Genomic DNA, 17,360 nt, shown 5'->3' with positions numbered 1-17,360 from the left:
TCCCTCTTGCCTTTAACATCCATGTTTTTATCAGTAGTCTCTTTGTTAAAATATAAAATTCAAATGAGTAAATTTGAAGATCCAGTTGGTTTTATTCAGCAGTTTGTGAGTTTGGGCAGCATCCAATCTAGCAAATAGAAGGGAGCTCTGAGGAGTTATGCGAAATGGAAGATTATTATAGGTAGACGGGGTGGGATAAGGAAGTTCAAAAAGGGTATTGTTTCAGGCAAGACAGGGTTTTATCAGGCAGATTACCTTACTATTAGAGACTCAGAAATTCCAGACTGATTGGTTTAAAATTCTACTCTTGGGAGAGGCTGAAGTTGCAATTATGTATTAAATCTTGGTGGGGCTTAAAACAAGTGACTCCATTTGGGACTGGCCTTCCTTTTCCTCCCCTCCCCTCCCCTCCCCTCCCCTCGCCTCTTTCTCCTTTCCCTTTTTAAAGTCACCTTCAAAGCAGCCTAGGCTTTTTCTCATATGCACTAAAACTCTTCCAGCCTCTGCCTATTACTGAGTTTCAAAGAGACAGCTGCATCTTTAGGTATTTGTTACAGTAGCAATACACTTTATAGTACCAAAATCTGTACCAGTTGGGGTGCCTGGGTGGCTCAGTGGTTGAGCCATCTGCCTTTGGCTCAGGTCATGATCCAGAATCCTGGGATTGAGTCCCAAATTGGGCTCCCTGTGGGGAGCCTACTTCTCCCTCTGCCTGTGTCTCTGCCTCTCTCTGTGCCTCTCATGAATAAATAAATGAAATCTTTAAAACACACACACACACACCAAATCTGTATCAGTCTGCTTGGGCTGCCATAATAAAATAGCACAGACTGGGTAGCTTACACAGTGAACACTTATTTTCTCACAGTTCTGGAGTTCTGGAGGCTAAAAGACCATGATCAGGGTGTCAGCAAATTTGGTTTCTGCTGAGTTTACTTGGTGTGTAGATGGCTGCTTTTTCACTGTCTTCTCATATGGCCTTTACTCTGTGCTAGCAAGTAGAGAGCGAGCTGTCTAGTGTCTCTTCTTCCTCTTATAAGAACACCAATCCTGTTGGATTAGAGCCTTACCTTATCTTTAGGACATCATTTAACCTTAATTACCTCCATAAAGGCCCAGTATCCCAATACCATCACATTGGTGGTTAGGGTTTCAACATGAATTTTAGGGGGAGGTCTATAACATGGTAACTGAGAGACTGCAGTTAATATGGAATATTTGAAAAATGATATAAAACATATAATGTGTTGTTTTGTTTTTTGTTTTTTTGTTTTTTAGAGCAAGAAAGAACACAAGTGGGGTAGGAGAGGGGAGGGGGAGCTGGGAAATCCCAAGCAAGCTCCATGCTCAGTGCTTGAGCTGGATGTAGGGTTTAATCTCACAACCCTGAGATCATGACCTGAGCCAAAATCAAGAGTCGAATGCTTAATTGATTAGAGCCACCCAGGTACCCTACATATATTGTGAATTTAAACTCCTACCCTCTTCAATACAAAAAAAACCTATGATGTGATGTTTCAGGTGTTTGTGTGGGTGACAGGCCATGAAAGCCAGGTAGGTAGACTCTGGGTCTTACAAACAATGTTTAAGAAATTTTGAGTTTTATCCTGCTGAACAATTGAAAGACAGTGGAGATGTGTATACATTTGTATGTGTGAATGCATAAAAGTGAATATATATGAATTTATTTTAAGAGTTACAGCACTGTGAAGGATGCATTTGAAGGGGCATTTGGGAGTTGGATTGGAGAATTGGAATATAAATGGTAGTTAGGAAGACCGATTATATAATCATTGTAATAGTTCAAGTGATAGATGAGAGTCTGAATTAGAGTAGTTAGAAAGAGAGCGGAGAGGAAGAAACTGGTAAGTTGTTTGGAAGATAAATATGACGTGGTGATTGGGTATAAGATGTGAAAATCTTATTTTCTTTTCTACTGAATTTATCATTTCAGTTTCATATCTACTGAAATTCATTAGCCTTTCCTTTGTCTTTTCCTTAAGAGACAATCTATATTAAACTAATACCGTGAGTCAGATTGGGTATAAAATATTTTTACTAAGCAGTTATTCAGTTTTACTGTTTTTAAGATTATAAGAAAAATTTATAACCTTTTGAGGCTCCAGTTCTTGATCTAGTAGGGTGTGTTTTTGGAAGCTAAGGTTCTCTTTATGCTATTTTTTTTTTTTTTTGAGACTGAGATTAAGAAAATACCTGTATTTTCTACCACACAAATCTCATTATATTCATACTCTTGGTTACATCATTATCATTTAGTAAACGGCTGATAACCTTATTAAATGCTGCCTCCTCATCAAAATTGATATATCTGTATTCCAGACACATCTGACTTTAATTTTAGTTGCCTTTGCATCTTTTAGGAGATTTTCCTTTCTCTTTATAGATCTTTGTTCTACAGGATAACATTTGGCCAGTGAACATTGGTTTGCTCCTTCCGTTGTTAAGAGGTTGAAATGCTTTCATATCAGTCAACTGCTGCTCTGCCTTCCTGAATCTTATGCTCGCTAGGCCCATTTAAAGGGTAAATCCTGGTTCAGTAGGATCTTCAGAATTAAGGCCAGTGCCTTTGTCGGCTCATTTGTGTCTTTGCCAAATTGGTTGTGAAATGTTTTGAATATTACTGTTTGGGACATGTAGATGAATTTAGTTATAACTCTTGAATTCTGCCTCTATGGTGTTTCTCTTAGTTTATGTGAAAATATTTCACATCTGTTTCTTAGATTATACAATCCTGGTGGCAATGTGATTCTCCTCATTGAGGGGAACCTGCTTTGGGGTTTGTGCTTTTGTGACTACCTCTAGTTCCTACCTAAAAGTAAGTGCTAAAATGCTAACTCTACTGGATCTCTTCAAAATAAGTATTTTCCTGGAGTCATTCTGACAGTAGTTTGGGCCATTTGACCCTTTAAAAAAATTTTTTTTTCTTGGTCATAGTTCTTTGTTACATATTTGAATTGCTAAAGAGTCCAACTCAGGACTTTGAACATGTAAGTGTCATCAACAACTAAGAGTTAATTTTCTTCTACCATTAGGCAGAACCTTTGATTACCTAAAATTGATATAGATAATAAATATGCTAAGTACAAATACTTTTTTTAGATATTTGTAATATATATTTCTATTTTAAATAAAATCAGTGGTATTTTGTACATGGAAGTTTTTCCCCATACTCACAGAATTGGTCATTTCCAACTAACAAATTCAAAATAAACATATATATGGAAAAAAACTCTGTCCAAATAAAATCGAGAGATATTATATAGGTAGTTTTTTCTTGCTTGGTTTATACTTTTGTTCAATGCAAATAAATAAGTTAATATCATTATAGAAGCATAATTTGCAATAGTTTTTTTTTAAATTTTTTTATTCCACTTTACTACTTTAATTTGCTTTTGATTTTATGGCCAGGGCAATAATGAACTATTTTACATTTATTGCTATCTGTGTGAGTAATCACTTTTCTTTCTCAAAGTGGTATGAAATAAGTCTCCAAGGTTAAGAGTGCAGTAAATGGACATCAGTGCAAATAATTAGAAATTTAAATAACTTTCTGACATGCTCTGATTATTCATCTTTTTATAAGAATAGTAAGTATCAGTAGTACCCAGGAGTAAAGGCTAAAAAAGAGAATTATACTCTGTTTTAGTTACACACATTATCAGAGTAGATATTTACTATATTGTTGAACTCATTTAGCATTTCCTCTTTATAGATTTTTGTGATTTACAATTAAAATTAGGTTAGAAAGGAGGTAGTATTAGAGTTATTTCTTAAATTTGTTTGATTATCCACATACACAATTTAGGGATACTCAGCCCTTTACTTTAGTCTTGTTTCTGAGCTAGATACTAAAGTGTTATCTCTCTTCTTCCTTCTCTTTTCTTTCTTTTTCTTGATTATTTCTTTGTAATTTCTTTCTCTTATTTGTTTCTTTCATCTCTGTCTTCAATTTGTCCCTGTTTACGCATCTAGAGCAAGTCCTAGGAAGCCAACTATCACTGTTATTTTTATGATGCCAGCTGTGGATTGAAAAATAAATAGAAACTACTTTCACTCTATGTATTGGTTAGACTCTTTGAATGACCTAAAAAAATGCTAAGAAGAGAGTAAAAAAATTACCCTTAGTCTCACAATAAGATCTTTACTGTTTATTTTCATATATTTCCTTTCTATTCTATATACATAAATATGTTGAAATCATTACATATAATTTATATTCTGTTCTCCTGATTCAACACAGAAATTCTTAACTTTTTTTGTGCCATGGACCTTATTGATCATCTTTGGCCCAGGGCTCCTTCTCAAAATATTTTAAATGCAAAAAGTAAAATACAGACTACAAAGGAAACAATATGGAATGAGGTAATAAAACTATTAAAAGAAATTTATAATATAAATACATAGGTAGGAGACTTATCACACCCCTCTGTACATGGTGCAGTTTTGATTTGTTAATTTGTGTGTGTTGGGGGAGTTGACTTTTGCGTTAAAAAATTACTAGAAATTGAGTTTTAGACCATTATCTTCTATTCAGATTTTTTTATTTACAACATTAAGCAGAGTTATTTTCTTTTTTGTAGTGCTTTTGTACCTCTGAATATTCCAAATAACAAAAATTCTACAGAGTGGGAAAAAGTGAAGTTCCTGTTTGAAGAGCTTGGAAGTAGTCGTAAGTATTCTTTTAAAAAAAATATTCAGGTGGATCCCTGGGTGGCGCAGCGGTTTAGCGCCTGCCTTTGGCCCAGGGCACGATCCTGGAGACCCGGGATCGAATCCCACGTCGGGCTCCCGGTGCATGGAGCCTGCTTCTCCCTCTGCCTGTGTCTCTGCCTCTCTGTGTGTGTGTGTGTGTGTGTGACTATCATAAATAAATAAAAAAAATTAAAAAAAATAAAAATAAAAAAATATTCATAATATTGTATGACTCTTGGGACTTTTCTGAGTAGTCTGTTTTTACCGTGTTAAGAATTTAACTCACAGTTCTTTTGACTTGTGGTTAAAAGTGTACTAGAAAAATTGGGAGCTTTGTGTTGTTAATACTCACTGCTAGTTATTATATAGTTAAGTCTCTTCTTCATACAGTTACCAAGTTGAAAAAAAATCTAATCTTCAAAATATTTTAGTAGTGAAGGTCTTATAATTTCTAGTTGTTTGTTAAATCACTTGGGATTACATAGAATATGTTAAAGAAAAGTACTTGATATGTTTTTTTTTTAATTTTTAGCCAATGAAAGAACTATATATCGCTGTTTGATCATCATTAATTTTTTATGTGGAATATAAATTACAGAGGTTTTATATGAATGAAATAACATTTTATTATAAATTTTCTTCACCAAAACATTTTGGAATTGCTTTTCCAGAAGTTTTCCTTAACTTGTTAATCAATGTGACTTTGGCTTTTAGAAGGAAAAAAAAAATAGGCAACTTTAGGAGGTTAGGTTAAGAAAGATGCTCAATCATTGAAAAATACAGTTGGTATTATAAACTGATATCAAATAAGAATGTGTATCTTTTCAGAATTTCATGTGCATTTGGACATAGTAATAACTTTATTTTCAAAGAAACCTAGAGTATTTTATAGACGTGAAAAATGTTTATTGATTTTGTATTTATTCTTTTAATAAGTACTGTACAATCTTGATCAGCATTACTTTTTCCTCACCCAGATACGATATTAAAGGATGATTAAATTAAGTCTTGGAATCCTTGCTGTACAACTTCTTAATTTTCTTGCTTTCCACTTAAGATTTCATCTTGTAAATTGTGATCCATTAATATCTTGCTGATACTAGCAAGACTAGGATAGCAGTCCTGGCATGTACTAATACTGAATTGTCAGGATTTATGCACCTGATCCTATTACTGAGAAATAAATTGCTTCTTATAGTTAACTCCTTAAGGTCTCTTGCATAACTACTCTTCCGCCTTATACATTAATTTATACTAGTCTTTGGTATTAGTATAACTTGAATTGGTAATTATATAGGTAGCATTATTCTAATTTCTGTAATCTCATGCTCTTTAGTCTTAATATTATTTTCTTTTATCTCAAATCTTAAACACTGTATCCTGGAGTACATTTTGCTTATCTTTGTTAGTAATACTAAGTTTTTTAATTGGCCAAATATGTTAACATAGTATTCCATTTTATCAATTGTAAGAGGCATATTTTCCCACATTTTTGTATTTTTGATATTGGAATGTGTTTTATAAGTGATAGTACTTTAAAATTGCTATTAGCTAAATACCAGATATCTCCTGATTTTTTCATCTTTTTTTTAAAGATGTTATTTATTTGAGAGAGAGAGTGTGTGTGCACATGCACAAGCAGGGGATAGGGGCAAAGGGAGAGGGAGAAGCAGACTCCCTGCTAAGAAGGGAGCCTGACATGGGGCTCCATCACAGAACTTTGAGATCATGACCTGAGCCAAAGGCAGATACTTAACTGAGTCACCCAGGTGCACCTCTCCTAGTTTTATGAACACTTTCTGTTGATAATTCTGGTAAGATCAAGAAGATCTAGCATCAAAATGTTTTTAATAAAATCTAATATTTTAAAATGTTTTGTGAAATGAAGGCTTAAAATTTAGCCCTGCATAGTTTGTGAATTTAAAAATATGCTTTCTTCATGTACTATATAAAACTGAGATGTGAATTTTAAGAAGATAGATGGTTTTAATTTTATTATTCATGAAAGATTAATATACATTAAATTAAAATTATATTTAGTTCCATAGGACCTGTATTTTAACTAGATCAAAACAAGTTCAATAGGACCTGTATTAAAACTGAAAAGTTATTATTATTCCCATTTATGAATATTCAAATTTGCATAGTACATCATTGTATAGTCTAGTATAATTATTTAAAAGTATCATTCTTGCCTCTGACTTATTAGCCTTTCCTTAAGTAATTTACTAAGTCTAACTTGTTATAGTATTCCTATGTTAGTGCTTTGTTTGAATTTTGTTTGTTTGCTTTTTGTTTTTGTTTTTTCCTGCCAGATGGGCAGTCTAGCTCTTTTCAAATTAATGAAGGAAATATACTCTTTAAGATTTAATTTTAGGCTATATGTTGAAAACTTAATTTGAAAATTAAGAAAGAAATTAGAAGGGATGCCTGAGTGGCTCAGCAGTTTAGCCTCTGCCTTTGGCCCAGAGCGTGATCCTGGAGGCCCTGGGATTGAGTTCCACAGTGGGCTCCCTGCATGGAGCCTGCTTCTCTTTCTGCCTATTCTCTGCCTCTCTCTCTCTCTGTATCTCATGAATAAATAAATAAAATATTAAAAAAAAAGAAATTAAGAATATCAAGATTGAGGGCAGAGGGAAGAAGTAGTCAAGATCAGTGGGTTTCCTATGTAATGTTATTTCTCAAGGACTGCTATTCAGAAAGTCTAGGATAGTTTTTTTGCCACCTTTTGAGCATCTACTATTTTGTTGATTTCTTTTTAAGCTCAATAATTAGACAGTAATTTTCCTCTTTAATTTTAAGAAGTGAAAGAAAGAAAATCATAGTTCAGAAGATCTTTTGCAAGTCAATTTGTGAAGAGCTCTTTAAAAATTTCTTCCTCTGGCACCTGGCTGGCTCAGTCAGTAAAGCATATAACTCTTGATCTCAGGGTTTTGGGCTCAAGCCCCACATTTGGTGTAGAGATTACTTAAAATCTTAAAAGAAAGAAAAAAAAAAACCTTAAAGCTCTTTTTTCCACTGGGAGTTGGCACTTCAAAGACAAAGTGATACACATTGTGTTTATTCCTTCAGAATATATAAAAACCCAGTTTTTATATCTTTATGTTGATTTGAACATAAATATTTGGATAGTATATGTGTACATTTTTAACAAAATTCTTTTTTTTTTTTGCAGATGGTTTAGCTGCATTGTCATTTTCTATTAGTTCTCTGACCTTGATTGGAATGTTGGCAGCTATAACTTACACAGTAAGTGTAATGGTGATAATTGAGTTAAAATCAAGAAATTACTTTATGAAGCAATTTCATTTTATCTTTGTCATGTATTCAATTTAATTATATTTTCCTCTTCAATATTTTAGTGCTTTCTTCTTCATGTTCTTAAGTTTTCTTTACTTAAGGGGAGGATACATTTTTAACAACTTAGTCACAGTCATTTTATCTGTATTTTTGAAATTTAATATTCAGAAACATTTTATAACTTGTAAAACTTGGTGTTGGTTATATTATATGCAATAGACTTAGTGATTTATAAGCATATTAGAACTCTGAACTGTGTAGATCAGTATCTATTACTGATGCAATAGATTCATTCCATTTGGGCATATAGGGTTTTTAAAATTAGATTTTTTATATAACGTGATATTTCTTTAGTATACAGAATCTAATCTTCTACTCTGAGAGACTACTTTTTTCCCCCATCTTTCTGGAGATAGTAAAGTATGAGTTACAGCCTGCCAGACTTGTGTTCAGACTCCTTATTGAGTTTTTTGCTCAAATTATAGAGGGAAAACCAGTAACAAATGCTTCTAACCTACATCTTGAAAGAGAGTAGTGTAGGAAACTTTAAATTATCATGAACCTTTTCAGATTAATGGAGTTTGTGTTTACAGCATTTTTAGTTCTTACAGAAATGGGAAATACTGGTTATAAAGAAAGCATTTTTGGATATTGTTCCAATAGGTCTTTCTTTAGTCATGAAAAAAATGGGCTGTTAGTGTGATAGCAGAATCTAACTTTGTTACATAATTATTCAAGGGTCATCATTTAGAATAAAAGAAGTCTAAAATACATGCATTTTAATATCTGTCAAGTACTTATTTGGACACTCCATTTTATTCATTGTCATTTTTGTTTTTTTCATTGTATTACTCTGTAAGGAATTTGTCATAATATCAGCAGGTAATTATCCTTCCATTTCATAGAATATATGTGTACTATGTTATTTATCTGTATTTTTTTTTCTTTTTGGAGAGAGAGTGTGTGAGTGGGGAGGGGCAGAGGGAGAGGGAGGGAGGGAGAGAGAGAGAGAGAGAGAGAGAGAGAATCTTAAGCAGCTTCCATGCCTGGCATGGAGCCCATCACAGGGCTCGATTCCATGACCCTGAGATCATGACCTGAGCCAAATCAGGAGTTGGACACTTAACCAACTGAACCACCCAGGGACCCCTATTTATTTGTCTTTTAAGAAGCAGTCACAAGTTAACAACAAATTATGAGTTAGACCTGGACTCTAATTGCTATTCTGTGACTGATGTGTTAAGCTGATTTTGCATTTGTTTTCTAACCTTCCTAGGTCAGTGTCTTACCCATTAAATGCTAATTTTAAAAAAATGCCTTTTAGAGATTTTTAAAGGTCAAATGATAGATGTAAAAGCGCTTTGAAAACTACAGGAAAATGAGTATATAACAGATGACAAAAGATTAGTCAGGTGAAACAAATGGAAAAAGAGGAAACCAATATGTAAGGTCAACATCAAGAACTATGAAGAGTCTAAGATTTTACCCTACCTGCAGGCTGCTGTATTTCTGTGGTTGTTGGCTGAAATGCAAGACTTCTGGGTCAAAAACAAAGACCTTTATATTGCAGCAATAACAGCCATAGGGTTAACATTTTCTTGTGCTGGCTTCCTGAGTTCCAATTCCCATTGGGTAGTGTGAAGTGCATAAGATGATACTTTCATATAGAAGAGGAACATTAACCTGAGGGAAGCTAAATCTTTTATAATGGACAATAAGCCTGCCTGCTCTTTGCTCCAGAGAAAGATGTTGTCTTTGTTTTCCAAGGCTGTTTTCTATATAAACATCCTTGAAAGGATAGTATGGAAAAAAGTAAACATGTGTACCTGGCTTGCAAGGTTAACAGAAGTGAGAGACCCATCGAGGATTGATGTCCAATATTCAAATGGTATTTGCAATGAAAAAAATAAGGCAGTATAATGGGATAGACAATACAGGAGGCTGGTTCCACTATAAAGGTCAGGAATGACTTCGCTAACATTTGAATAGAGACTTGAGTAAAGTGACTAAGCCAGCCATGAAGGAAGAGTAAGTGCAGAAATTGTGAGGTAGGCACATGTGTGCTGTGTTCAGATAATAGCAAAGAAGCAAAGCCAGTGTGGCTGGAGCTCAGTTAACAAGGGGAAGGATGAATGAAGTTTAAATGAGAAATAGCCAGAGGCCATGTTATGTAGAACCTTATACACCATGGTTAGGATTTTGAATTTTATTTTGATTGAGATTAGAAACCATTGGGAGGTTTTATTTTTTTTTTATTTTTTTTTTTTTTTAAATTTTTATTTATTTATGATAGTCACAGAGAGAGAGAGAGAGAGGCAGAGACACAGGCAGAGGGAGAAGCAGGCTCCATGCACCGGGAGCCCGATGTGGGATTCGATCCCGGGTCTCCAGGATCGCGCCCTGGGCCAAAGGCAGGCGCCAAACCGCTGCGCCACCCAGGGATCCCCCATTGGGAGGTTTTAAATGGAGAACTATGATAGAACCTATCTAACATTTTAATACTATTACTCTAATGGCTCTGAATTACATAAGCTATGGCAGTGATGAGTAGGAGTGGGAAGAATGTGTGAAATTACAAAATTCTTTGAAAGCTTCCCTGTAAGAACAATATTATTGTAAAGAAAATATTTTGAATTAATATTTTATATTACTCTAACAAAAGCTGTGAAAATTATCATTTAAATAATTAAACCAGATAAAATAATCATACTGACTTAGTTAAGGTATTCTTAGAAGAGCTTTACTTTTTTAGGTTGTAGAGGGCATTGATAGAGGACTCTATGATGGGGCTTCGGCTAGGAACCTGAAAGACATAGAAGGTATGCTGAATAGGTAGGGAGGGGTCCCTTAAGTCCTAAGCCCAAGGGAGAGGGTCCAGTATAACAGTATAGCAAGGTCAAACTATCTAGGAGTTATATTTTTTCTTAAGTAGCATAGGCAATAAAATGTGATCCTGGTGGAGAGTCTTTAGTAGTCTTTAGTAGTCTTCACTACTAAAAAGTCTTTTTAAGTCTGTGGTCCCTTGAACTACTTTACTATCTAAATTTACTATTTCTAAAGTAGGAATAATGTTTAATAAGATTTTGATAATTTAAGCAATTTATCAAGTCTTGGAATTTGTTGCTCACTAAGTAGTCACTAGTAGCTCAAATTGTTGAATATTCATGGTTTTAGCATGGTTTTAACTATAATCCACAGCTCTTTCCATGTCTTACCGTGAAAATAAACTAGATGCTCAGTTGTATGATGATCAGTGAGAATGTGGCTTATGAAAAGATGAGTAAGTCAAAAGAGATATTCCAAGTTGGGTGGTAGTTACTTGGGGGAGGGGATGGATAGACAAACATCATTTAAATAGCACAGAATATACTCAGAAGTCTGTGGGAGAATGTTTTGCTACCAAGCCAGTCAGGTCAGTTTTACTATCTAGTGTGTATTGAGGTGACCCTGTTTAGTGGAGGGAGAGCATGGCCTTTATAGCTGAGTGCTAGTAGTGAGTGAAAGTCTTTATGTGAAACCTAATATCTGAACCCGAGCTTCTCCATCTGTAGTAATGGGCATTAATACTCAAACTTTATTGAAAATCAACTGTTTATAGAAATGTGATTTTATTATAGAGAGGTGGTTAATAGTGCTGATTGTTTCCTGCAGATGTAAAGTTTTGTCCTAACCTGTTATGGAAAAGCCTGAGAATTGAGCTTTTCACCTTGTAGAGCATGGAAAGAGGTACAGTGTATATTCACGGGAACCAGAAGAGATTTATTTTATTTTACTTATTTTTGAGAGAGCGTGTAAGCAGAGGAAGGGGCAGGAGAAGGAGAGAGAGTATCATAAGCAGGCTCTGCGCTCTGTGTCCAGCCCAACACGGGACTCAGTCTCATGACCCTGATATCATGACCTGAGCTAACATCAAGAGTTGAATGCTTAATCACCCAGGTGATCCAAGAGATTAATTTTATTTAAAATTAAAAGTTAATACTTAACTACTTGGAACCTGAGTGCAAAGAACTAATTATTAAAGGTAAAGTCATGTCTATCATAAAGTCTGTAACTGTTAATATTGAGCCCAGAGAAGTTTTTGTAATGTGTCAGTAGAGTATGATTTTCTTAACTATAACTATTGTTTAACTATAGTTAACTTAACTATAACTATAAGTTAACTATAACTTAACTTAACTATTGTTTAGTTTAGCATCTAGGTGATTATTTAAATTTTACCGAGATTATCTCTACTATGTTGAAAGGGATAACCCAATAATTAGGCACTCAATATTAGAAGAAAGTCAAACAACATACAGCTTGCCTATTCAGCTTAAATTGAAAGGGAATGCTACTTTAAAAATAATAAAACCTCTAGACACAAATATTTATGTAGATATTTTAATTTTTTGGTGCCACCAAGTGGGGAAATGTTGAATAATAATACTTTCATATAAAATGTGTCGTGTGGACCACTGAAGTGCCTATAGAAGCAGTGGCTACTGAACTTTTTATTATATACACATACCAGTAAAATATTGACTATATTGTCACACATATATATTTATGCACATATACAATATAACATGCTAATCTATATACATTTAATATAAAATATAAAGTAGTAGATTAAAGAAAATTAAAGTGATAAACTAAAGATTCAGAAATAGAAATAGAGCATTGGTTCTCAATAATCTTTAAAGAGAGAAATGCTCTTTAAAAGTCCAACTTCCTCAGCTTTCTATGTGGTACTATGTTTCATTGAGTCTATACCACTGTATACCTTTGGTATACAAAGGTACTGTAAGATGTACCTTTATTTTACATACCAATATAATGATCTCTGCCTTTGCTTTCTATTTATAATTTTTGTTTTATGTTAGTGCAAATCTTTTAAACTTGTATACTTTTATTTTTTGTTTTTTTAACTTATATAAGTACTTTTAAAAAATTGTATCATTCTTCATGTGTAATAAGGAAAATATAAGTGAAATAAATTGGAAAGGTGTTCCTTAAAACTTCACATTTGGAATCTGAGTCTCCTAAATCACTTTTTAAAATATGTTATTCATGTTCTTATTTTACTATATACAAGATGCTTCTTTTACACTATCAAGAGAATTGGTGATGAGCTTTTCTTAAGGCCTCCACTCTTGTCTGGAATTTTCTCTGAAGCTGCTAACATACATATTTTGTAAGTGTAAGCTGTTTTTGTTGTTATTTCTTGTCCTGCCATGTGATGGGCAAATGAAAAATGGCTTTTACTTTGGGTGTGTTCCTCTAAGCTCATAAAACATTTGGTTGTTGCTTTGCAAGAAATATGGGATTATGCTGCTCCTTGTTTCTTTCTTTTTTTTTTTTTTTAAGATTTATTTATTTTGAGAGAGAGAGTAAGAGCAAGCACATTCAGGAGGGGCAGAGGGAGAGGGAGAGAGAATCTCAAGCAGACTCCATGCTCAGCACAGAGCCCAATGTGGGCTTGATCTCATCACCTGAGCTGAAACCAAGAGTCAGAAGCTTAATCAACTAAGCCATCTAAGTGTCTCTGCCCCTTGTTTCAATAAATATTTGCCTCACTATTTGCTTCTTTGTTCTCTTTCTTACACATTACCTTTTGTTTCAATGTTAAATCACAGTACTATCTTAAAGATATTTTAAGTGGCAATTAAACTCAGTAGTGGTAGCAAGAATGCATGTAACTATAGTATAACTGGCTGTGACCAAATTTGTAAGTGTGCAAGTAATGACAAGTATGTCATGACTTCTGTGTAGCCAGTGATTTATAAGATGTATACAGATTTCACTAATGTTAAATGTGATAAAATATGTGTCTTAGAGTCCATGAGTAAAGAAGAAATCTTAATTGAGTATGTGTTTGATGAATTGTTTCATTAGTTATAAGTGCATACGTCTTTGAATAATAGGTGTTACAAATATATGCCAGACATTTTTGCAGTCTACAAGCAGTGGTTGGTGTTGACCCTATACAGTAATCTAAGGATCACAGGTTGGAAACTTATTCTAGATATTAGAGAGAGAGATTGAGGGAAAAGGTGCTGTTCTAAACTGGGCAAGATAACAAGATTTTAGAAAGGTTTGTAGTTTGTATATACTTTTTCAAACACCGGGTTTTATTATATATGGTGATTTATTTTTGGAAGGTGAAGCATAATATTAGAGGCAATTATGACCAACCTTAGAAGCATTTTTAAAGGATATAATCTCTTTAGCCTTGTTGATTTTCTGATAATTCACTAGAGGGCAGTAGTAAGCAGTGGAAGTTTAGTTTCTGAAAAGGATAGCTTTTTTTTTATACCTTTTTTTCAAAGTCTGAGGCTAAATTCAAAAGATTATTATATAAAGACATAAGATTGTAATGATTAAATGTTTTATGTAATGTTTTTGTCAGTTTTACCATAATTAAATATTACAGTTAAGTTTTCTGATAATCATTAAAACTTAAATATGCAATCCAAAAAAAAAAAAGAAAAAGCTGAAAAGGTAGATAATCCAAAACTATGACAACTTACTTTTATTGTTCTTTTCAGACAAATAAAAGGTCATAAAAAGATGTTGTGTTCTGGTCCCATGTTACCACAAGGTATTACCAAAGACATGCCTTTATTTTCTAAGATTTTCATATTAAGCTAGTTAGGAGTTTAGTTCAGCTCTTTTAACAAATAAATAAATTCCACGGAAGGAAATGAATTCATGTGAATTAAGGTTTCTTTTTTAAAACAATTTTGGTTAAATATTATTAGAAAAAATATCAATTAAAATAATAAAATAAAGAAAAATTATCAATTGAATAAATCTGTTTTTGGAATAAAAGTAGGAGAAAAAACAATTAAGACTTGGTTTTACACACCAAATAGTCTACTGTACTTTTTTCAGTCTGGCTGAGAAATCTGTTTTTAAGAATTTTCTGAGTGATTCAGAGTTTGGCGGATCTAGTGATAAAATAAATGTGCAGACCAATAATGTTAATGTATAGCATTTTGTAATATAATTGAGTTATAAGCAAGGCACCCTTATAAGTCAAGGCATATTTCTCACACATGATGTAATTGAGACCTGAAGGGCATTGAAATTTGCTAAAGAAGTAGGGTTAAGAAGTTAGAAATTCTAGATGAAGGCACTATATGTAGCAAAGTGTGGAAACTGGGCAAAGCTAGAAGTAGTATAAAACTAGAGTGTTTTATAGTAGTATAAAACTAGAGAACAATTCAGAGGTGTGAGGCATGAGATGAAGTTGGTAAGGGTCAGATCATGAAGGGTTTTGTATGCCAGGATTAGATAATTACAGTCTATTCATGAGACCAGTAATTCTACCTCTCATTGAAAAAATAAAAAAAGTAACAAAACAGCTTTTTTTAAACAATCTTACATGAAATTCTGATATATAAAAAAGTTAGGTGTACAACATAGAATTGCTCTGGTTGAAGTAGTAGCAGGTCCCCATGCAGCTACCAGTCTTCTTCTCTACCGTAGTGGCCTTAAAGGCATCTGCCCCAACTCCTAGGGTACCCTTCCAGAGCACTTTGAAAACTCTTCTGATTGGGAGCTCTTGGGTGGCTCAGTTAGTTAAGCATCTGCCTTCGGCTCAGGTCATGCTCACAGGGTCTTGTGTCAAGCTTCCTATTCAAGGCAGAGTCTGCTTCTCCCTCTGCCCCTGGCCCTGCTTATGTTCACTATCTCTCAAATAAATGAAAAAAATCTTTAAAAGAATAAATAGAAAACTATTCTAATTAGTCCTGGAGATCTTAATGATGTTAATTACAGGAGTGACATAATCTGATGTGAGTCCTAGAGATTACTTTGGTGGAAACAGTGTAAAAGATAGATTTATAGACAATGAGACCAGCAGTATTTAGATGATCTTGTATTTGACAGTATTTGACAGTAGACTCTAAATAAGGGCCACATTGTTGATACTGACTAGAGCAACAGATTCCTTTGGAAATAATATTGAATACTGAGGTTCTATGTTTAGGGATCCATTAAATAGAGATTAACAAGCATTAGAGTAAAATAAGCTTGTTTAGAGGAAGTTGGGAGGACAAGGAATTTATTTGGGCATAAACTGTGTTTAGCAAAATATTTTGCCTTGGAATTTGGTTGTAAAAAGCAACATACTCTTCTGTTAAAACTATATGTGAGTGGATAATTGGTCAATAGTCATTATGTAATACTATTCTTCAGGGTCTTAAAGCATTATATTACTTTTTTTCAGTTTTGAATAGTAGAAGTACTAGAAGAAACAAATGGTTCAAATGATAATAAGGATAAGAAAGTTCTATAAGGAAAGATTAAAGGAGCGGTGGGATAGGCTTTTTTATTTACATGAATTTCAGTGTTTTAAGGATATGCTATTATATTCTTTTTATATTTTACCAAGGTCATTACAGGTACAAATTTGATAAGAATTGATTAATTACAAGAAAATTACTCTGCCTAAATTAGGTTTTCTTTTAATATGAAACAGAATCTTTCCTACTTTCTGTTTCTCAGGGAGGACAGGGAGGAGAGGAGATGATGGGGAAATCATGAGAACATTAACTTACATTTTGACAATCTGTAAAATACAATATTTTAAGGTATTAGAAAATATAAGGATTTGAATGTTGGGTAATAAGTTCAGCTACTGAATTATCTAGATACAGTGTGCTATATATATAGTTGATATTACCTGATAGAACTAGTTAATTTCTGGGATTCCTTTTTGGTCATGTTCTTTGTTTGTATTCTCCCTTAATTAAAAAACAAAACAAAACAAAACATGGATGAATAAAATGATGGTTTTAAGATTGTTGCACAAGAAGACCCTGAACTCACCTTTTCCCATGGATACAACAAACTTACAGCTATGTTTGGAATAAATTTTCTCTAAAAAACACTTGAGAACTTAATAAATAATACCTCTGCAACAAAAGGCAAAGAGACACATCAAGTAGTATAGGAGAGTCGGCCTTACACCCACCCCTATCCCAGATGACCCCACAATCAGAAGATATCCCAAAATAAGGAACTCTCCCTTGAGGTGTGAGGGGATTGTGCCCCCTATCAGGCATCCTGACCCTAGGGTCTAGCACTGGAAAGATGACACCCTCCTTCCCCCAAAACATCTGGTTTTGAAAATCAGAGGGGGTTTAAGAGAGGAGGAATCCTAGAACTATAGGTAACAGAGATCCTGCTCTTAAGTGGCTTGTGTACAAATCTGCTCTCCCTGAGATCCAGCACAAAAGCAACAGATTGAGAAGTGCCTGCATTGTGAGAGAGAACCACTTACTAATTTTAAGGATGCTGCATGCAGCAAAGACAGGGACTTGTAGGCACTTAATATGGTGATGGAAGCATTGGTGGAGTCC

General features: G+C 33.9%; 1 protein-coding gene across 1 annotated transcript in view; it reads left to right on the top strand.

Moving 5' to 3' along the window:
• The window catches only part of LMBRD1 (LMBR1 domain containing 1), a 109,211-nt gene that overhangs the window by 35,442 nt on the left and 56,409 nt on the right, over positions 1–17,360 (top strand). The window contains exons 6-7 of the mRNA XM_025991127.2: positions 4,602–4,690; positions 7,889–7,962. Of these exons, the coding sequence (XP_025846912.1) occupies positions 4,602–4,690; positions 7,889–7,962 (163 nt within the window). The remainder of the gene's footprint in view (positions 1–4,601; positions 4,691–7,888; positions 7,963–17,360) is intronic.

This window comes from Vulpes vulpes, chromosome 1 (genome assembly GCF_048418805.1).
Source record: "Vulpes vulpes isolate BD-2025 chromosome 1, VulVul3, whole genome shotgun sequence".
Classification (NCBI taxonomy): Eukaryota; Metazoa; Chordata; class Mammalia; order Carnivora; family Canidae; genus Vulpes; species Vulpes vulpes.
The sequence above is the reverse complement of the archived record's forward strand: the minus strand, read 5'-3'. Positions and strand labels throughout refer to the sequence as shown.